Source organism: Sturnus vulgaris, chromosome 1 (genome assembly GCF_052056855.1).
Source record: "Sturnus vulgaris isolate bStuVul1 chromosome 1, bStuVul1.hap1, whole genome shotgun sequence".
NCBI classification, from domain to species: domain Eukaryota; kingdom Metazoa; phylum Chordata; class Aves; order Passeriformes; family Sturnidae; genus Sturnus; species Sturnus vulgaris.
The window spans coordinates 58861912-58884434 of NC_142243.1; the positions used below are offsets into that span (position 1 = coordinate 58861912).

General features: G+C 40.8%; 1 protein-coding gene across 3 annotated transcripts in view; it reads left to right on the forward strand.

The window, feature by feature from the left end:
• GLI3 (GLI family zinc finger 3) overlaps positions 1–22523 on the forward strand; it is a 204830-nt gene that overhangs the window by 171887 nt on the left and 10420 nt on the right. For all 3 annotated transcript variants that reach the window (XM_014883474.2, XM_014883475.2, XM_088167648.1), the window contains 3 exons: positions 17402–17551; positions 18129–18293; positions 21097–21387. In XM_014883474.2, coding sequence (XP_014738960.1) covers positions 17402–17551; positions 18129–18293; positions 21097–21387 — 606 coding nt within the window. The remainder of the gene's footprint in view (positions 1–17401; positions 17552–18128; positions 18294–21096; positions 21388–22523) is intronic.

Consider the following 22523-nt stretch of genomic DNA (forward strand, 5'->3'; position numbering starts at 1 on the left):
GTAATCATTTTTTAATTTTAATTCCGCTGTAATTAGCATTCCTTTCACAGCATTAAGAATACTTGTTGTTAGTCTGCTGCTGCTATGGCTTCTGTTCATATGAGTTGCCAAAGTCATTGTCTTTGAATTGGTATCCCTGAAAGAGGTTGCTAAACTATGACATGTCCTTTAAATAACACTTCTTTTTCACTGTTGTAGGTAGGGATGAACAGTGCCCTGGGAAGTTACTCTAACTCTACCCATAGTGAGTGGGCACTTGGGTGGAAAGGGCTGTGCAGGGCTTGACTTTGGTTCGTGCCTTTAATCACACAGCTCTGTTTAGGTGGTTTATGGCTATACATATACATATACATATACATATACATATACATATACATATACATATACATATACTTGTAGTGTTTGCCTGAGAGTTCAGCTGGTGAACTTTCCCAGGTTACTGATACCTTATTGGTGGCTTCCAGTTTTGGGGAGAAATGTAGGATAAGAAGCTGCCAGCCAAGTCCCAGGGGAGCCCATGCTGAGGGAGTGACAAACACCTAGGCAAGCCACCTAGCAAACTGAGTTGACTCTTTGCCTCCTGACTCTTCTTGGCATAACATGGAGAAGAGAGAAAAGGGAAGTCCCTCTCTGCATTAATTGTGCTGCCTCAGAGCTGCAGGGAGGGCTGGGCTTACACATGGACTTCAGGTACCTTTCAGTCCTGACCAATGGGCCAGGACAAAGCAGATTCACCTGGACAGAGCTGTTCTTTCTGTTCAACTTTTTCATGCCTTTTTCTGTTAAGTGATTTGATGTTACGTAGCCTGTGTGATTAGGGCAAACCAGTGGGAGATTCTACCTTGATGTCTTTTTTGTGTGGTATGCCTCTGCACTGCTCTTGTCACCCATATTCTACCAAAAAATCTACCCATAGTAAACCAGTCCTGGGAAGAATTGAAATCTGTGAGTGCTGGCTCAGCTGCATGTGGAGGTGCTTTTTCTGAGAGAGGACTGGCAGATCAGCATGTACAAACGGAGCCAGAGACAGGCAACTTAAATACAGGCATTAGTGAAGTTTCTGCATTTGGTTTTGAATAGGCCAGGCTGCATGAATTCATTTTCTCTATTGTTTCTCTAACCTCTTAATAGAAAGAAAAAGAAAAAATAAAAGCAGATGGGCTTGGCTTTTTATCATGGGGAAACAAGTCTAGTGCTTTCCTGTGCTTAAACTTTAGTGTGAGCATGACTTTTCTTCAAAATGTTGAGTACCTGATGTATAAAATGAATGGGTGGTTGTTTTGTCATGAGTGGGTCCTCTGGTGGCTTGCACTGTAGGTATGAGGTCTGCATTCACCATTCTTATGTGTATGGCAGGGCTGAGATGCTGCAGTTCTCTGTGAGATAAAGTAGTCAAGCTGAAAATGAAACAAAGCTCCAACTGTATCCCTCCTTGTGTTTAGCAGAGATAAACTACAGTGGAGTCTCAGTGCTGCTCCGTTTGGCTTCTGGCAGCAGCTTTAATTGGTAAAATGCAGATTTTTTTTTTGATCAAGAGAGGATTATTCCTGTTATCAGTCTGGAGCATCTTATTTCAAGATGAAAAGGCTTCGCTGAATTACAGATGCCAACATTTTTACAAAGCACTTTGGCGATTGACATCTCAAAGAGAAAGTATGATTTATTAGCCTATAATGGCTAACACTCAGCACTGGGCTAGGTCCCACTGATTTGTGAAATTGCTTAATATGAATTGCCTTTTTGTGCAATTCAAGTCCCAGGTTTTTCAAATAAACTTCAAATATAAAGTGTATGAAACATTACGTACCTGAAAAGAGAGAAGGTTAATGGGACTGTGTAGCTAAAAAGAAAAGAAAAGCAAAAGGAAGAAAGGGATAAAGAAAGAGAGAGAGAAAGAAAAAGAGAAAAAAGATACAGAAAAAAACCCAAAAAACAAAGACCTACTTCTAAATCCATCTTGGTGGTGCTTTTTTACAGTAGTTTGGTTGAAATGTTGGCAGAGTAAAGATTAATAACAAGCCTTGTCGCTATCAGTACTTGCTTGTCGATTCTCTGTAACAGGGCTGTCTGTTCAGCATGGAAATTATTGATTAAATAAAAATTGCTATTAGATTGTGATGTGATCCATAATCACAAACAATGGTGGACATTCTTCTTTCAGATCCCAAGCCATGCATCAAGTTTTTTCTTGCAGCAATTTATATTGTGCTGACACTCGCACACATTAGGCTTTTATCCTCTCCTACACGTGCCAAGAAAGAACGAAAAGAGAGAACAGCAGCAGCACAGCAGCAGGGAGGTACTCACTAAATTTTCAGAGAGAAGCACAGTACAGATAAGTCCATCCTTTGCTGCTGGTTAGCACCTTACCTCAGAACTGATTCCTGCCAGATAAGGGCAACACACTTTGAATGCATCCAGGGACATCCAATATGGTTTGTGGGAGGGGAGGGTTGTGGTATATTACTCTAAGATTCTGTAGTGTGAAGGACAAGTGTCTTTCCTGTATTTATTTAGCCCTGATGCTTCCTCATTTGAGGAATTCAGGATTGGAGCACATTACTTAAAACTGCATTACTTTAGGCTTAATTAATTAAAAAGAACATATCTCACTCTTCATAGCACATGTGAACATGGTACCAACTTTCTTTCTCCTCTGAAAGCCTTTGTCTAAAACAAAAGGAAACATAGTGAAAAAAAAAATTTGAGAGTTTGGCTACTTATAGAAGCTTCTCTGTCCCTTTGTTTCTCAATACCTTACACAACATACGTATGTCAGAACTGATCAAGCTCACCTGGCCTGGCTGCTAGGGAGAAGCATTCCTGTAGCTCTGGTCTGTTCATTGTAGAGTGTTTTGCCAGTTACCAGCATCAGGCAGAATTGCCACAAGGGTTCTGTACCTCTGTACAAGAGCTGAGAGTACAGAATCTTAATACACTGTGGATATGAAGTGATTTGGTTGTTGTTGTTGTTAGTGTAAGTTTTCTTAAAGTGAAGTGAAGGCTGTATCCTTTAAACTGTTATCAGTGCTAAGTGTTTACATTTCTTTGTTGTGCCTATATTATGTGTAATATTGCCTCAGATAACAAAAAAACCCCCTGCCTGCAGTATTTGACCATTTGCCACATTATACTCAGCTTTAAAGAGTGTTTAACAGTAAGCTGAGCTTACTCCAGTATGCAGGGCAAGTAAAAAGTTTTCAGGCTTGGCCACTGTCATTTAAATCAAGACACCACTTCATTTTGCAAAGTCAGAGCATGTGCCTTGCACTCCTCCGTCCAGTGCAGCCAGGGATTACCAGCCAGGAAATTAATTGCCAAGGGGATTCCGACACTTATGGTTAGTAAAAAAAGCCTGAACAAAGAAGTGTGTTTTATATGACATTCTGAAGGCGCCAGGCAACAGTTATGAAAAGTTTTTGGATGAGGAAGAGTCACAGAGATACAGGACTGCCCTCTGGTTTGCAGCTGCAAATTTCTGTGATTGACTGCCAGCACAAGTCTGTCCCATTCAGATGGTGCCACAATGGTATATAGGAGAAGATAGGAAACTGAGATAAACCAGACTATTTAGGATTGAGTTTTAGTTAACAAAAGCCCTTGTGAGTTCACTGGAAGTCAATTAAAGTTTGTATGTGGAATGCAGGGGCAGAAAAAAATTTGTCTTGGCTCTTTTCTAAGTGTTTTAGGTGATACTCCCATGTTCTACTGAGATTCTGCACAGTTTTCACTGCAACAGCTCAAACATGCATCTTTAGATACAGCGCAGGACTGTAAAGGACTGCAAGCCTAGTATGGATGCAAAAAGGAAATTCTAAGTGGATGTCTGGTAAAAAAAAAAAACCAACAAGGGAAGTCTTTGAGCAGTAATAAACTGCTGCATGTGCTGAATCTTGTTAAACATGTTTCTTGGAGGTGTTAGGAGGAAGAGCCCCAATTACTTCCTCCAGTCCAGTTGTGATGTTGTGGCTTTAACACACTGCTGCTGCTGTGCTGTGCTGTGCTATTGAGGCTGGATTAATTCTACCAGGACCTCTCCTCTGTGATTAAATATATGTTAAAACATATATTGCTAAGGATTTTGGCACTGCTTTTCACTGCCAGCATTTTTCTTTGTAGTTTCTGTGAAAAGTGTTCTGTGTTTTTAAGTCACTATATTTCCAGTTTTTGTAGAGGATTTTAGTGCCATTCATTGAAAAACGTGGATCAGGCATTATCTCTAATCTGAACTGCAGCTTTCATAGTTTATGTATAAGGAGACACTAAGTGCATTTATTTAAAAAAAAGCTGTGATTCAATAATCTTTCTCCAGACAAAGCATTGGTATTTTAATCATACGAAGAATTTCTATGTGTCCATGTGGTAAGCACAAGGGCTCTCTTTACAAAAAAAATTAGAAAGATTTACTGATTGATTTTCACAGGAAGATCCTGCTGAGGAAGAAATTTTCTTTCATTTTAAGTGGATCAGTATTAGCTTGCTGTAATTATTAATAAAATTCTAAAAGTAGAAGAAAAGGCATTTTTTTACAAAATATGGTCCAATGTTAAACCAAAGGAAGTGCATGTTTTCCAGCAAGTCTTATATACATGCTTATGCTAGTGCCCATATGCTTAATGCACCTTGAAAAGCAGATCCCATTGAAATATCTGACATTTACCTTGCTATTTATGACCTTTAGGAACAAAGGATTTTCAGTAAAAGAGGCAGTGGTTTAACTTTTTTGTAAAGGATCAAATATTTTGCTAATTTTTCTGCATAAATAGATGACCCATTGTACCACTCCTGAAGTTTGGAAAAATTCAAAATCTTGTTAAAATGGTACTTCTTAGATTTTCCTTGTTTTCTCTTGCTATAGCCTTTCATAGGTTTCTAAATTGGTTCACAGGATTAAGCAGTTTGTCTCTGCTAATATGAAATAGTATAAAACTGCTGTAATATATAGTTACATTTTAATGCAAAGAGCCTCTTGATTCTAAACTGGTTCCAGTGTATTTCTAAATACATGAACTGAAAGGCAGTATAAACTTTAACACGTTTTTGTCCTTACAGCATTATAATTTTTATAAAACAGCTCTGTCTTTATACATTCACTTAGTGTACCAGTTGTTGGGATATTTTGCAGGGTACTTTCTTCCATTTTTTTTTCTTCCTTAGGCATCTTTACTCTTAAGCTTTTATTTCTTGGCTCCACTGCTCTGGTCTGTGCTGTGGAATGTAAAGATTAGGAACCTCTCCCAGTTTTATTTTCTTGTGAACATTCCCTATGTTAAAGGAGAATATTATTACTTTTAGCATGGTTTGGACCCACAGCTCAATAAGTAACTGTAAGAGTTGCTGAAGCCCCACTCCTGCAGAGACCTCAGTGTGTTTGGACCCAATCAAATTTAATGGGCTCCAGGCTACCATAAGAGCTCATGTCAGCAGAGCAGCTCACTGACCAGGATCTGTGCATCTTGGCCAAGAGCAATGGCTGGAATTTATCAAACCCAAACAATATGGGGGGAGAATAGTTAATTTCAGGTTTAATATATACAGCAGGTCTGATTTCCATTGAAGTCAGATAAGTTATGGTGGCAGGAAGGAGGCCTATAGTTTTTGGTCTTCTGCAGAAATGTGGGAAAACATCCAAAGTATTTACTTTTGCCTTGTGTGCACTGGTGTGCTTCTGTCAAAAGCAGAAATGGTATTTTCATTCTTCATACTATTTGCAAATAAGATGAAATATCTTATTGTAATGCCTCTTTATGATTACTTCCTTCTCATGTGTGCTGGCAGGAGTCCTCTGTGGTGTGTCTTTGCCAGAGAGAAAAATCCAGAAATAGAATATATGCTTTTAAGTGTGTTATACTAACATCTGTAGCAGTGCTAAGTGTCGATCTGTTCAAGTTTTTCAATTTTTTTTTTTAAGGTAAGTCTTGTATGTTTTTGTTAAAGATTGTACACAGATGTACACAAGTTCAGATTTCTAAAGAAGAGTAAGCCATTGCTCACCTTGGGTACTGCCTGTGAGGGAGATTTTTAACATGGTTTTCCTGGAAATTCTCCAGCAGTTGCACGTAAAATCGATTTTTATCCTTAAATGCAAAGATCATGAAGCAGAAAATTTTGAAGTTGAGCCTCAGGTGGTTTTCTCTCCTTCCATATTCAGCCACTCCTAGAAGGTATCAGACAATATATTTTCTAGGCAACATTCATTGGCAGTCTTAGAACCAGTGAAGGAAGGGGAGATGTTTGGCCAGTCTTTACCTTCTTCCCCATCCAACTGTAGGAAAACCTCTCCCTTGTTTGTGCACTACTACTTTGGCTAATTTGAGAGAGGAATGTGTAATGGATTTGAGGGGAATGTGGAGCTTTTTGCAATGTGAATTTCCTCTCTTGTGAGTTTATGACTTGAACAGGCACAGCACCTCTTTGCAATCATGCTGAAAAGCTGTTTCCTGAAGGCAGGAGTCCTTCCTGCAGCTCAAGCTGTAGAATTCCTGCCTGTAGCCACCTCTCAGAAAGCCTGTGGGGAGAGCTTGGATGCATGTGTGATGGAGAAGAATGAGAGGAAAGCAGGCAGAACAGGCTGAAGATCATCAGTGCAGGGCTAGGCTATAGGATCTAGGAGAAGACCACCTTCATTTGCTACTGCATGTAAAGATAAATATCACAGTTTCATCATGTAGTCAGCAGTGGGTCTTAAACCCTTCAGCAAATGGTATTTGTCAATTTTTTTCTTCCAGCCCTGATCCTTCAAGCCAAGTTTGAATTCTCTATCACTCGTACACACTTCACCTGTCTTTTTCCTCTCTCTGCTTTTCTCCTTGGCAGTCTGTTTTGGGACTGTTGTTATGCTGCAGGTACCCAAATTACCCTATATTTTTCTCATATGACCTCTACATAGAAGACAGGTGAAATGTAGGTGTAATTGGGGGACCTAAATGTGAAGAGCGTTAAAAAAAACAAAGTAGAAGTGAGGCAAACACACACACACACACACACACACACGCATACATATATATAAGCTAATTTTTGTGAAAGTGAATTCTGTGCATTGCTGAAGTCTTGGTGAAGTTGAAAGTTGTAATGGAGTTCTACCTGTGATGTTGCCTTTTAAAAAGGAAAAACCCTACAGGAAAGGCTTTTGTGCAGTTAGCACAGCAGTTCAGGTGCTCAGAGCAGCTCTCAGCCTGTGTGTTCAAACACCAGGAAAGATCCTGAAGCAAGTGGAAGTTGGAGGACAGTTTGCCAGCACCCATGCAGTGGGTGTGGAGTGTGTAACACAACCTGCAGGAGCTGTGCAGGGAGTGCTGAGGCAGAGGCAGCCGGGAGGGCAGCTAGGAGAGCTGGGAAGCACTGCAAACAGCAGGCAGGTAGGAAAAGGTGTTGGGAGAAACACTAGGAGTGCTTATCTTGTGGTTGGCCCCTTGTACTCTTCCAAGAGCACAGCAGGGGCACTTCTGCCTTACAGGCTCCTTCATCCCAGTGCCCCAAGAATTTGTCATCCTCATCTAACCCTTTTCCATCTTTCCCTGCTTCAGCAGTTCTCAGGAGAGCAGGGCTCCACCTTGGAGAGCAGAGATTTAACCAAAACATCCCCGTTTGAGAACAATTTACTTGAGCATTTGGCTTGTGGTTTCCACTATCAGTTCCTTCTGCAACCTCCTCACAAAATTGCAATTGGCCTGTCCTTGGGCAGGTGCTTGAAGAGAGAAGCTGAGCTTTTTTTTTAATAACATTGCTAAAATAGGGAAGCTGTGATACTTTGCTTGAACTAAGGCAAATGTGTTACAAAGCATCATTGCTGGAGGAGATGGTAAAACCTAGTTATCGTGACAGCATGCATTGTAAAATTACTCCTCTACAGCTGGGGGGAAAAAAGGGAGTAAAGAAAGCTGGAACCATACCATACCAACTTTACCTATTAGTGTTCCAGGTAGTAATACAAGAATGCAAATTCCAAGAAAAACAAGGCACTTGATTTTTGACAGAGTTACGGAAGAGAACATCAGGGAAGAAGCAAACCTGAGAGTCATCAAAACATCTTTCCTACCACTGTAAAACTGGAATGATTAATGTCCACAACATTTATGTTGATGTCCTTGCAGAATCTCATTTATTAGATTTTCATGTTTAGCAAATAAAGATGCAATTTCTGCCCATTGCTTTATAGCTGCATGCTTTGACACAGGAAATCAAGGGAGAGTTGTAAAACATTGCCCTTGATGGAGTGCATTTTGCTGCTAACAGACTTAACTGTACTGCATACATGAATATATGTATATTAAATGAAACAAGAACAAGATGTGATGTTATTGGGAAAGAATCCCTGCAATATCCCGTAAGTTCCATTCACTCCATAGAATTTACCAGAGTCTACCAAAAAACTGTCCAAAACCTGGATACAGATACAGGCTGAGGGAGTTGGTTCCCAGACTGACGAGAAAGCTGTGTTTGCCCTCTTGGTATTCTATCACATCCATACTGGATAACTGCTATATCAGAGATTAAAAGAAGGTCATGCTGTATTATGAACCACTGTCTTTATTTTTAGGATTAGATAACTTTTCTCTTTTTTTCCCCCCACTGATTCTCTTTATATCCTAAGGGCAGATCCTTCCTCTTGGGTCAGGAATGTAATAAGGCAGGTTTTCCTCTCTCCAGGATATTGTGTCTGTCTCACTGTGTTTAAATTGCCACAGAAAGCTCTTCTGAGCAAAATACAGTATTTTCTTTGTACAAGAGCCAATGATTGACGTATCCGTGGGGACTCTCTGTCTTTAGCATTTAAACATACAAGTTGGATATGTTTAACCTATTGATAGGCAACGAAGACAACTACAGGATTTACTGCAAGAGAACAAAAGGAGAAGCAGAAAGAAATACTTTTTTTTTTTTTTTTAAACTGGGGAACTTAGAAATTTTATTGCTGTTGTTAGGGCAGAGAGATTAAAAAAATAATCAGACCTATATTTTCAGCTGAAAGAGGGAAGTGAAAAGCAAACAGTCCTGGTGAGCTGTGTCCTTTGAATTAACATATTCCCATTTATTAGTAATACAGTTTCAAATTTAGAGAACAAGACTTATCCAATCCCATACTTAAACAGTCATTTGATTCACCATGACTTGCTCAAATAGCATTTGAGGCAAAAAGATGATTCCTGCTCAGGCGTACAGTAAACTCCACAAAATGCAAAAGTTCATTACCTATTATTAGTTTGATTGCTCTTGGCCTTGGTGCATTCCTTGCTGCTGAATTTGTATGCCCAATGAAACAGGGACAGCCTCTGTCCATGTGTTGCACTGAACCCCAGATCTTTACTAAATTTTTACATATGACTGTAAACCAAGTGGCAACTGTGCTGGTCCAAGAAAGCTGTTGACCCCAATTATTTGTTGCAACATCTCTGAGGCTCCCTTCACTCTACCATTGATTTGGGAATGCTCCCTCAGATGCTGGAGTCCTCCTTTCTTACTATTTCCATCCTCTCTTCCAGCCTTTGGTTTCCATGCTGCCCTTCTCCTGTGCCTGTCATCCCATTCTTCTACGTACACGTGTTATCTCAAGTTATAAATCATCATAATTTTCAGTTGACTTAGGCTTCTAATTTTGATTCCTCCCTTTCTTCATTGACTGCTGTTGCCAGTTCTCAAGGGACAGAAATGAATATCCAGAATAGCACAGCAATAAAAGCGATTCAAGCATTAATTCAGCTGGAGTGCTGACTGGAGTCTCTTTTTATTCTTATAATTGAGTATTAACAGTCATGGACACAGAGTTCAAATGTTAAGTTTGTAAAATAGGTAAGTTACATTTCCCATTTTTGACATGCTTCACTCCTTTCTGAAATAACCATTTTTTGACTGAAACTTTCTTTATGTAGTAATTTTTTTTCTTAATGAGTATGAGTAATTTTTTTTTCTTAATGAGTTTTAGGACAGTTCTAGGACATTTTAAAAAATGTTCTAAAACATTTTTAGTCACACTGAAGTTACAAATATTTGCCATATATATATTTTTTACATGCTTTTATCCTGGTTTTGGCTGGGATAGAGTTAATTTTCTTCCTAGTAACTGCTACATTCCATATTTTGGATTCAGTATGAGAAGAAGGTTGATAATATACAGATGTTTTAGTCGTTGCTGAGCAGTGCCTACCCTAAGTGAAGGACTTTCCAGTTTCCCATGGTCTGCCAGGGAGCAGGTGCAAAAGAAGCTGAGAGGGTCCACAGCCGGGAACAGCTGACCCAGACTGGCCAAAGGGATATTCCATGCCACAGAACATTATGCTTAAGATATAAACCAGGGGAAGTTGGCTGGGATAACCAATTGCTGCTCAGGGGCATGTTGGGTATCAGTGAGCAGGTGGTGACCAAGGGTATTTTGCATTGCTTGTTTCTGTTGGCTATTATTCATGTCCCTGTTCTTATCTCCCTTTTTTCATCATTATCATTATTAGCGCTATTATAGTTTTTATTTTGGATTTTAAACTACTCTATCTCAATCTATGGATTTTGCCTTTTTCTAATTCACCCCCTCCTGCTGGCAGAGGACGGTGGGAATGAGGCTGGTAGGTAGTTGTTGGCTGTGTTAAACCACTACAGCTGTTGAAAAAGCCACACTCCTCTCACATGTAACCCAAAAATATCTGATTATGAAATGTGGCATGCCACTAGTCTTCGTTTAGGTTTACAATCGTGACCATATCTAGGGTGAGCATGGGGCTTCATTTGTTAATAGCGGAAAATGATGAAAATTAAGTCTATTGATTGAGTTACAAGTGACAGTGTGACGTGAGGAGTGCAGTGCACAGACTATTTAGTGTATTCATTGTACACTGAGGAAATTGCTGTGCAGTATTTTTAAGATCCAGATGATCTTAACTGCATGTATTCCATTTTAGTAAAGGCATTAAAACTGTGGAGGCACTGATCTGCTTTGGGCCAGATCAGCAAAATGTATGAATTGTCATGTTGCTAATTAGCATTAACAGAGCTCTGTCACAACAGCGTTTCTTAAATCTATGAAAGACAACATCAAGAACTCTAATGGAATAACAATGAGTACGTCTAGAGGAAGGGAAGCAGGATTGGAGATAGTTGTCTGGGCTTCTCCATAGGCATGTGCCTATATGGAAGTGCAGAGTTCTACAGCATCCACTTGGCTTTAGGAACTGCAACCAGCTTAAGAGTTTATACCACCATAAGGGCTTAAAACAGCTTAAGTGCTTCTTCCATCTCAGGAACTAAAAATGGCTTAAGTACTTATGCCACCCTAAGGACATGGGGTCAAAAGTGTACTCTCAACTTGAGCAGCAGGGAGGAGACATTGGTCTCTTGGGGCTGTTCAGCCTGGTTGTGGCTGCAAAATATTTTGTAAGGAAAGGACAGACAGGATCTGTACCTATTTTCCATGAGATAAGAGTAAATTAAAATGCATGCATTGTTCTAACAGACAGTCACAGAGGTTTGAGAGAGACTTGATTGAAGTGATTGGAATGTGTCCGAGAAGTCTGCTGGGGATTTCACTCCATGGAGATGCATTTTTTTTTCCTCCTCACAATGAGATTTCTATTGTCATGGGAGATTTCCTGGCTCACCAGGACCTCCTTTATATCCTGACTTTTTTACAATGCCTTTGTCTGTTCATCTTGCTGTGGATCATGGAGTCAACCTTTATCAAGATGTTAATGAGATCGTAGGGAAGCCTGTCTGATGTCATCTCTCAGTTGCCTGACTGCCTAAAATAGTAACAAGGAGCAGTGATGAGTTGCATATTGCATCTCTGGGGAGCAGGCAAGCTTGGGGACTCACTTAAGTGCTGCCTTGTCACTGTTATGAACACTGATATTCTTTTTGCAGTCACTTGTCTATCTCAGGAAGCTGTGTAGGTCAAGAACCTCAGAAGCATGCACACCGTTCATGAACAAGTGACTACTTTTAGTGGGAATCAGAGATCTAAATACTTCTGTGAATGTGGCCTTTAGATTTCCTGGACCTTAAGTCTCTGCCTCAACTGTGGCCATAGCAGAAGATACTCTTTTGTGAGGTTTGTTGTTAGGAGAGGTACGTTCACAAGCTACGAGGTACTCAGAGACTTTTGTAATAATCTCAAGTCTAAAGTGAATGTGAGATCTGTACTTACACCTAAGTGGTGATAAGGAAGTTTAAATTCTGTTAAACCAAGTCTAGTGAGCCCTGGTGTACTTCACACTATTATGGTCAAGAAGGTTGAAGTTTTACTAGACCAGATGAAGAGGCTGAGAGAGCCACTGATGGACTAATACAGTCCTCAAAGTGGCAATGGGGAATCTGGGAACAAAATGACAAATGGGACTCAGACTTTCCCACCTCAAGCCAAAGCAGGTTAAGGGGGGGAATTAGGACTTGGTTGTTGAAGAGAAGACCAGAAGGAACTAATTTATTTAATCCAGTGAATGAAGACGGAGAAGAGACTGTTGTCTGCCAGTTAGTTAGGGTGGGGAAGGGAGAGAACTAAACACTCTGCAGGGAAGCAGAGCTTATTTAAGCTGAAGGATAGTGTTGGCATGAGAACAAATGAATATAAATTGGCTGTGAATAAATCGAAGCTAGAAATTAGTTGCTAACCAGCAGAAGAGTTCCTAGAAGCGTGTTCCACTGGGAGCAGAGGGAGTTGATCACCAAGGTGCTTAGAAGCTGAAGCTCTGTTCATGACCAGGATTATGTGCAGTGGGACTTGCCATAGCGAGGGGATGGGCCTGATGACCAAGAATTTATTTCTAACTGTATGTGGGCTTAAGGACAAATCGACATTCCCTATACAAAACATAGAAATAGAAGTGTTCCCTGCAGGATTTCCAGGTCAGAGACAGCTAATCCCCTTCCAAACCAGCTTCAGAGCTATCCGGTCTGGTACTGCCAGACACAGCCTCTGCACATGTCCTCTCTGTGGGCTCCACAGCTCTCTTGTGCAGCTGCAGGATGGGCTGTGTTTAGCAGCTGTTCTACTGCAATGCCTCTTCACCTTTCTCACTTTGTCCCCTGTGCATCCAATGCAGCAGCCGTGATGGTTTGAGGGACTTCTTGTCACAGTACAGGGGGAGATTTGTGCTAGAAGATGGTTTAAATGCTGCCTCTGCTTAATGTCAGTGGTGAGATCTAGTGAGAAGTTATTTAGCACCTCCTTTTTAATTTTTTAAAATACAGGGAAATAACTGTGAGAAGATAAAAGTCTGAAATTGTCGTTGTATAACTGAAATTAACCTAATTTTGGCAATGGTGATATGTCTTTCACTCTGCCACTGACATACCACATTATACCAATACAGCATGGTCTCTTCCCAGTTTTCTCCTACATTCTAGGGCAGCATGTCTAGGTTAAAAAATAGAAATGTGAGATTCGACCACAGTATTCTGCTCTTACCACCAAATAGCAGTTTGCGTTCAGATGCAATCTTAATTGCAGTGACATTCTTTTTCTGATGTTCCTAAGTTTCTCCACGGGTATGGAGAGGCCTTTCCTCCTGCTGTTTGACTACTGTCATGGAGAACATTTGGCCTTTGTTTATATTTTGAATAGCTGACAGGTACCATGCAGTCAGCTAGGACTGCCAGATTCTCCTTTCATCTAAAAACCCTCTTGGAGGAGGGAAATGGAACACTAAGATTATTGCAGATCCTACCTTCGGTGTCACCTCATCTCATCTGCTACAATATCAAGTAACAGGGTAACAGGTACGGTTGGTATGGATTATATGAGAACATGAGTGATTTAAGGCATTCCCTTTTCAATAGTATTTCTTACTATGTAATAAGCATTTATGCTTCCAGGATACTGTGGATTGAATTTCCCGTTATCCCTGGTTTTTGAGATTGCCCAGTAGAGATGACAGGCGAACTTCAGCCTTGATTTCAATTAATCTGGTGGGGTTTTATGCTCTGGAATTGAAATCCATCTCAGAGCTTCCTCCTTCGAAGGTAGGTCATTCTGAGACCAAAATCAGTATTTAGGTCAGCTCCCTCTGTTTGTTTTAGGGTATTTTGGAACTGGATGATAACAACATTTTTAAAGAAAAGAAAATGAGCCATGACAAACAGAGGTTTGGTAATAAGCGTTGAAGTAGCATGAAAGTGACTGGTATTCTGCAAATGACCCATGTTTAGCAGCTTTGTGGAGCTGTATGCAACGGGAGATAGCTTGTAGAATTCCAGCTTTTAATGGGGGCTTTTTTTTCAGGTCAGAAATTCTTAATAATACAGAGCTGGTGCTTCAGAGCCTTATGCTAGCAAACCTGACACTAGGGAGTAATATCATTGGCTTTCATGCGCCTATTTACTGTAATAAGGATTATGGACATAAGTAAAACTTGCAGGTTTGGGCCCACAAAATTAAAAGAAAAGCTTTTTCACACCCTGAAACTGCATCAAAATTCAATTTCACCAGGAAAAAAAATCCTTCTGATCTAGTCCCTGGAATGTGACATTTCATGGGTGTAATAAGGTTACAAACAGATTATAAATTGAAACCCTATAAATCCTTATTGTACTGTACCAAAGCTTCTGCTTTGCATAATACTCTTATTCCTGACTGTTCTTTGTTTTACAAGCTCAAAACTGTTCATTTCCTCTCATAATAGAGAACAGAGAGCCAAAAACACCGTGTAAAATCCAAAGGTAATTATCTGAGTCAAAGAACCTGAATGCCAGAGTTCATAAACTTCTGAACTTTTCTAAATGGTCTTGTTTGCACAGTGAGACTTCCCTCCTCTTTAAACATGTTGCAAAAATTGCACATTCTTTCTGCCAAGTGATAATGGTAAAAAACCCCAGTGTAGACTTAGTTTGTGATTTGCATTTGTGTAGTTCTGCCAGTATGTCCATAGCAGATGACTGATGAGTTTTCTCATCATAATTTCAGCAAGTGAGGGTGTTTGAATCTCAGGATGAAATACTGTGATTCTCCTTACTTGAGAGCACTGCTGGTGCTGATTTTGTGTCTAGCAGATGTCTTCCTCCAGACTAGCCTTTCAATATTTGGACATGTTTGTAGGTCTGCTAAAATATCACCCCTCTGCAAAAAGCAATTAAGCAGCTCACCTGTGAACCAAATAAATTACCCAGATTAGCAGATCACAGGCTCATTTATTCCAGGCTTTCCCTAAAGATGAGGAGCCTCAGAGGGATTGAATGAGAATGAGATGGATTTTCGAGTGAGCTCTCAGGGGCCACTTGGACCATGAGAGCAATGAGGGAAAACAGCACAAAGAGGGGTTTGATTGTAGGAAGATCAGAGAGTCTAGGAAAGGATTGATCGAATAAGAGAGCAGGGCAAATGTGTATGGAGGGCCACAGTTGTGAGAGACCAGAGGATGATCACAAGGTATTTGACAGGTAAGCCAGTGATGGAGAGAGGCAAATGCTCATCACCACCCTCGGCAAGCTCTGTCAGCTGCTGCAGTGAGCCTGGGCTGGGGAGGGAATGAGGAAAGGACTTTTAGGCCCATGAGAAAGGTCAGTTTTAGAGGATTCCCATGCTGTTAAAGGCTAGAGGTCTGGAGTGCAGGGAGCAAGCTGATTTGCAGGGACAAAGAGGAAAAGCTGTCCTATGGAGATTTTCTCTGAAAGAGCCTTCATGGTGCCTGAGTGTCCACACAGCAGGAGGTAAAAGGAGGTGCCGTGGTGAAGTGATTGAGGTTTTTGTATCAAATGGAAAGCCTGAGTCACACACTCAAGCTTCATTCCCCTCGTGGCTGTGCAGGTTTAACCACATAACACACGGTCTGTAATGATTACAGAGAGGTTTGGCTATGAATTACTTGAATGCGTTTAATTTTGTCCTGTTACTTCTTTCTCTTTCAAGAAAGAGCACACATTGCCCTCACTGAACTTTTCTGATGGCATTTCACAGTGCAGGGCATGTGTGTGCTTCTTGCACAGGTGTGTGTATTATGCATGGCTACAGATCTGCACTTAGGAACATTCACTCTGCCAGATTACAAGTCATATGTTGCCCAGCACCTCTGCTCTGTTCATGCATCCTGTGCCCCATAACAACTTTCAAGAAATGACAATAAAGTTTCAGAAAAAGATCTGTCGTCTTTTACAGGCAATGGAGGTCTGTTTTCCATGGCGACGGTGCATAATTTTGAATATATGCGATTTTATGTGGCTTTCTGACTGATTTCAAGATTTCAGAAAAGATTGGGATTATTTTCTTTGTGTTCCAGTATGAGCTACTGAGTTTCTGTAAAGCTGGCATTTTCTGTGGGCCCGTTATGGAACACATACAGATTTCATCCCTTTGCTGTGATCAAATAAAAACTGGAAATATTTTTTGGTGGTGCCTTAGTGGGAATAATGTCATTCGCTGAGTAATGCAGCCATCTAGTGGCACAACGACAGAAGTACAGCAGTGTGGAATAATTTCTCCAAGAGAGTCCGGGAGGATGAGTTGGGTAGCTTCTGTTGGGAAAAAAAAAGATTCTGAAAGTTCAAGTGTAGTTTTATTTTCTTTTATTTTCTAAAGCTGTGCAAAAAAATTTCAAACAGTTAAACCTTTAAAAAAAAACCAAGCCAATTTGGATGCTGGCACTGCTTCACCTGCCTGTTTCCACTCAGAGAGAATTAAATGAATTTTTAAATGCTTTTCTGAACTAGATCTTAATGAAAGAAACAGAGCAAGCTAATTTTGTGGAAGAGTAAAAGGTACACAGCCCTGTCCTGCTTTTGGATACACTCACATGGATGACACTGACCACAGAAAGATGTGCCCCCGAGTCAGCAGGGCTGGGGCTGCTGTCACTCCCACACACATTCAGACAGAGCCAGAGTTAGCAATGGGAAAAACTGACTTGATGTGTGCTTCAGTACTCAGAGTTTATGTTCACAGTGTATAGGGTTTTATTTCCACCGCCACAATCTGTACATTTACTGAACTAATTACACTTACTGAAAGAAAATATGAGTAACAGGAAGTGAGTTAAAATTTGGGTTGGAAACTTGATTTAGCAGTTCTGTTGATTTTTCAGGTTGGAGGATAAGTTTCTAAAGGCCTACTTTTGTAAACCTTGTTTACGTTGAGCAACACTTAAGTAACACTTCCTTGCTTTGCAAAAGCAATACCCAACGTGAATCACACAAGTGGAGCCATGCATGAGATTATCCAGGATCCATTTATCAGCTTGTATCCCTGAGGCCTGATCCAAAGCCTGTTGATCTCAGTAGAAAAAACATTCTTGGGCCTTAGTGGACTTCCAGTAGGATCTATAATTTGAACTCTGTGGTCACTTGGAAGTGCCGATGATCTTATTCTTTCGGTACCACAAGGACCTGGTTCATACCTGAATCTCTGGTGCTCTTCCAGTGTGAAATTACAATTAGCTTGCACCTGATGTTGTATTTCTGTTAAGCTGTAACCTCTGTTCTACCTGAACAGCATATCAACAATGACCACATACATGGTGAGAAGAAAGAGTTTGTGTGCCGATGGCTGGACTGTTCCCGAGAGCAGAAACCTTTCAAAGCCCAATATATGCTGGTGGTCCACATGAGGAGACATACAGGGGAGAAGCCACACAAATGCACTGTAAGTAAAGGAGTCTTATGTCCAAGCTTGTACAAGGAAGCTGGGGCTGTGCAGAGAACAAGCAGAGCAGGACAAGTGCTGCATTCCCTGAGCTCTTATCTGTCAGACCCTTGTGGAGAAAAGACTGCTTTGTTATCCAGCACAACCAGATGACAAAAGCTTTAGGAGAGGGGATTCCCTGGATGATTTGGCCCACTTCATCAAGTTTAAAGTACAAAGAAGCCCCAAAAGGCATTATTAAACAGGTTTGTTTAATTGTTTAAAGGCATTTTTTCTTACAGAGCTTGATATTGGTGCTGGCCACCAGCCTCCTGGTGGCTTTGCAATGGATTTCAGTCTTAGTCGAAGTACACAAATACTGTGCTCTCCTGTAAGAGAAGATTTACATAATGCTGAAAGCATTTTAACTTGAGCTGTGGTGCAGTTTGTGTGGGTAAAATTAAAACCCTCCAAATCAAAACTACCTTAGATAAGGTTATGAAAGCTTGGAAAATTTTGGAACTTTTATAAGTTCACTTTTAGTGTTTCCTGCAAGTTCAAAGATTAAAACTAAACCAGACTTATTTCATGTTTGCAGTTTGAAGGTTGTACAAAGGCCTACTCCAGACTAGAAAACTTGAAAACGCACTTGAGATCTCACACTGGAGAGAAACCATATGTGTGTGAACATGAAGGCTGCAACAAAGCTTTCTCCAATGCTTCTGACAGGGCCAAGCACCAAAACAGGACTCATTCCAATGAAGTAAGTAAGCACAGCTTCAAAAGATTAATATAATTCATTGTTGAACAGACTTACAGTGTGGTCATAGTATTGTATTACAGAGGACAGGCACAGCAACCCTCAGCAACCTGAAAGGAATTTAACTTCTGGATGGCTCTTACCAGCACAGTATGTCATGCAGACCTGATGTTTTATTATGTATTAATTAGGAGAGTTTTGAATGAGGGATTCTAATGGAAACATATGCATTAACCAAGGACAGATCCTGTTTTCCCTGTAAAGGTGGGATCATTTTTCCCTCTCGAGCTGGAAGGGTTTGTTGAGTGCCTTGACCCATCCCCATGCCTGTGTTGGCACCAGGCATCTGCTGGGAAGCAGCTTCCCCAGCATGCTTTGGGGTGCTGCAAACAGCCACAGTCTCTGCATTTGAAAGCATGGGTTGCCTTTTAAGTTCTGAGTTATGCCTTTTCCTTCTTGTCTGGCCACTTTTACTCTTTCTTTCCATCCTGAACAGACCTCATGGACTAGGGATGCAGCAGAGGAAATACGACCTTTCTCAATGAAACCAGCTGAGACAGTCACAGCTGTTTCCCAAACTCTCAGTGCAATATCTCATTATTACTGTGTTTCCTGTTACTGCTGCCTCCATTTCCAGGAATCACACCACGTTTTATTGGCCCATTTCAAGTTGCACAGAGTCACAGCATCTCAATCTCACATCTCAGAGTCCACTCTTTCCTTCTTGACATATGCTCCTTCACCTGTAGCCTAAACCTGGAAGTCCTGGAAGGGTGGGTCATGCTATAGCAGCTGTAACCATTTCCACACAGCTTGTATCTTTCTCTAGCTGGCTGTCGAGTCTGTCACAGGCACACACTAGGGCCAGCAGATCTCCAGGGAGCATTTATCTTTTTCCAGTCCCTGCCCTGCAGCATCTCCTCAGTCACAAGAGAAGCAGAGGGCACTGCACATCTCTGAGTTTCCTCATCCCTGCCACGTGTGTTTTCAGCAGCCCACCTAATAATGGCACTGAAGCTTTGCAGTGATTTCATGAATAGTCACCAAGGTAGAAGGAAGTTTGCCAAGCCTTACCAATAGCTGCCTGAGCTTTCTTTTTTTCATTCACTTTCAGAACCAATCTGTGTGCTGCCTGGTTGATGAGTTATACTTAGCGATGTGACCTGCCCCTGTGTTAAGATCAGAATTTTGTGTCTAATAGTAAGTCAAGCAGAGAAATTTTATGCTGCACATGATTTCTGATAGGTGCAGCCACAGGGAAAAATGAAGCATTTCCTTCACCATTACTTCACGCCAAAACTGGCTAATCTTCTAGGGCAACATGCACTGGTGGAGTGATGTGAATGCAGTGAATACAGACCAAATTCAGCACTTGCTTGCAGTGCCATTTTGGCTTTAAGTGGGTAATCTACAGAGAATCTTAAAAGCAGCTTACATATCTTCATGACGATATTCCTTACTCATGCAGAGGAGAGCTCAGTAACTTGTACTTCCATAGCAACTTGAGAAAACCTGCCTTGGTAGCTCAACATCATCTCTAAATTGCTCATTCTTGCCCTTATTCAACTAAATGGGAAGATTTTTTTTCCACTGATATCAGTGGAAGCATTCTCAGGCCTTAGACAGCTATGACAAAGCTACATCTGTCAAAGGCTCCACAGTGCCATGTGTAAGCAGACAGAGAACCCCTCTGAGAAACTCTGTATGAAGGTCTCTTTCTATTTTTTGAAAAAAACCCTTTAACATAGTAGTTTCCTGGAAACAATTCAGTAATAAAAGTGAGTGAACAATACTTTGCTTCCCGAGGCAATTAAAGGATTTGGGAAGTGCTCAGGTCTTTCTTCTAATCCCCTCACAATACAAGAACAAAGGCTTTGTTAATTTATAAGACAGTAAATTTACTTTATTCTACATGCTTAGAGAACTATAGAAATTCACAGATAAAGAAAGTGGTTTCTAAAAAAATGAGTGATGAGTTATGCTAGTAGCAGTAATAATAGTATTAGTGCATATATTGCTGCAATGTGAAAATGTTCATGGCACTGTATCTTATGCTTTGACCTCATACTGGTGATCTGAAGGAGCCAGAAAAAAATGTTTACTCAGTTACTTCTGCCTGAACAAATGGCCAGCATCTTTTGGAAGGGGTTTTTCCTCTCAGTGTCAAATAATAGGTATTAGGCATACTGGGAAGGCTATCAAACTGCTGAGGGCAAGGGACAGGATTGAAAATTAGACCAGTCTTCATAAATTGCCATAGCTGAGTTGACTCTTCTGCTAAGATTAATGAAAACTGTGCCAGTTGTGCTCACTCATGAGAGACTCTGCCCTCAATCAACTGTGCAGCACTAATTGCTACCTTCTGAAACAAGGGAATTATGGTTTTGACTAGGTGCAGTGACAGTTGGATAGGACAAGGGGTGATGGCTTTAAACTGGAAGAGGGTAGATTTAGAATAGTTAAAAGGAAGAAATTAGTTACTGTGGGGCTACTGAGGCACTGGTAGAGGCTTCCTAGAGAAGCTGTGGATGCCCCATCCCTGGAAATGTTCAAGGCCAGGTTTGAATGTGGCTTTGACCAAGGGGTCCCTGCCTGTGCTGGGAGGGGAGTGGATAATTAAATAATCTTTAAGGTCCCTTCCAACCCAAACCATTCTATGATTCAGTTGTTGTAGAGACCATAAATTAGGGTAACAAATTCACTGTGAAAGCATACAACTGTGACACCAGCTGTGTTCCGAGGAGTTCTCTGGGAGTCCCACGTGGAATTAAATCTAATATAGGTGTTCTTTTTTGCATCTTGTCAGAAACCGTATGTTTGCAAGATACCGGGCTGCACGAAGCGCTACACCGACCCCAGCTCTCTCCGGAAGCACGTGAAGACCGTGCACGGCCCGGAGGCACACGTCACCAAGAAGCAGCGGGGAGACATCCACCCACGGCCTCCGCCACCAAGGGACCCGGGCAGCCACTCCCAGACTCGGTCACCAGGCCATCAGACTCAGGGTGCAATTGGTGAGCAGAAGGACCTCAGCAACACTACCTCAAAGCGTGAAGAATGCCTCCAAGTGAAAGCGGTCAAGTCGGAAAAACCAATGGTATGCAATACGCCGTGCCACTCCCTTTGTCCTTTTCTTCCTGCAACCAGTTAATAATCCCTGTATGAAATGCTCAAGTCTGTAAACTCTGGCTCACAAGATTTGGTTTTGTGAGGTCTTCTTCTGTGTTTACATTGTAAAATGTTTTAAAGCCTAAGAAATAGAAAACGAAAAGATTACATCTAATCTGTGTAATATGGAATAAGTGCAGTGCTGGCAACTGCCACAATAATTGTTCCTCTTAAAAAACTCCCTCTTTTGGAATCAGCAGAGTACGAGAAAATCAGAGTTTTCATTTAAAAAAAAATAATTTTCCAACCCTTCTGTTTCCAGAAGAAAGATGGTGAATCTGAATCTTGCAGGCTGAAAGCCAGAATAAGAAAGAAGCAAAACAAACCAAACTAAGCCACAACAGGTCCAAATGACTAAAATGATGATATTGATGATGATAATTTTTGGAGAACCTGGGGAAGCAATCAGATTTTAGGGGCTTGAAACTTTTGGGTAATGGATCAAACTCAAGCAGAATTAACTGACTTTCTTAAACAGCAGATGGGCATCTTTTAATAACAGTTGTGATGTGACCTCTTATGTTTATCTAATACTCAATCAAGTTAACCTAATTCAAGTTTAACTAAATCAACTTGAATTGACAGTCTGCAGATCTTTTCTCTGGTTTACCTTGAGGTATTGCATTAAACTGTTGAAAGACCTGTATTTCATTTTTGAGGTGCTATCTTAAATACACAAGTTCTTTTATTTGACTGAATTTCATGTGCCATCTGCACTCTTCACAAGAGTTCATTCAAAGGCAGCCACTCCATCCTCTTCCCCATCTGGGTCTATGATTCATCTGTATCCAGCCCTACAAATATGAGCCCTCCAAATTCTGCTCATACTGTTAATCATGCTGCAATTCAAAGTGATTACTCACTGAAATATGAGTTACTGCTATGTTGTACCTAAGACTTATGTTCAAACTGTTCAGTATTAATACTGAATTTAAAAACTTTGAAGGGCTCAGAGTAAGCTCCTGCTGAAGTCTAAAGGAGGTCTTCTGCCATCTTTGATGATAACTACCTTAGTTTACAAAGGAACAAAATCTCTTTTGCTTTGCTAGGTAAACCTGTAACATT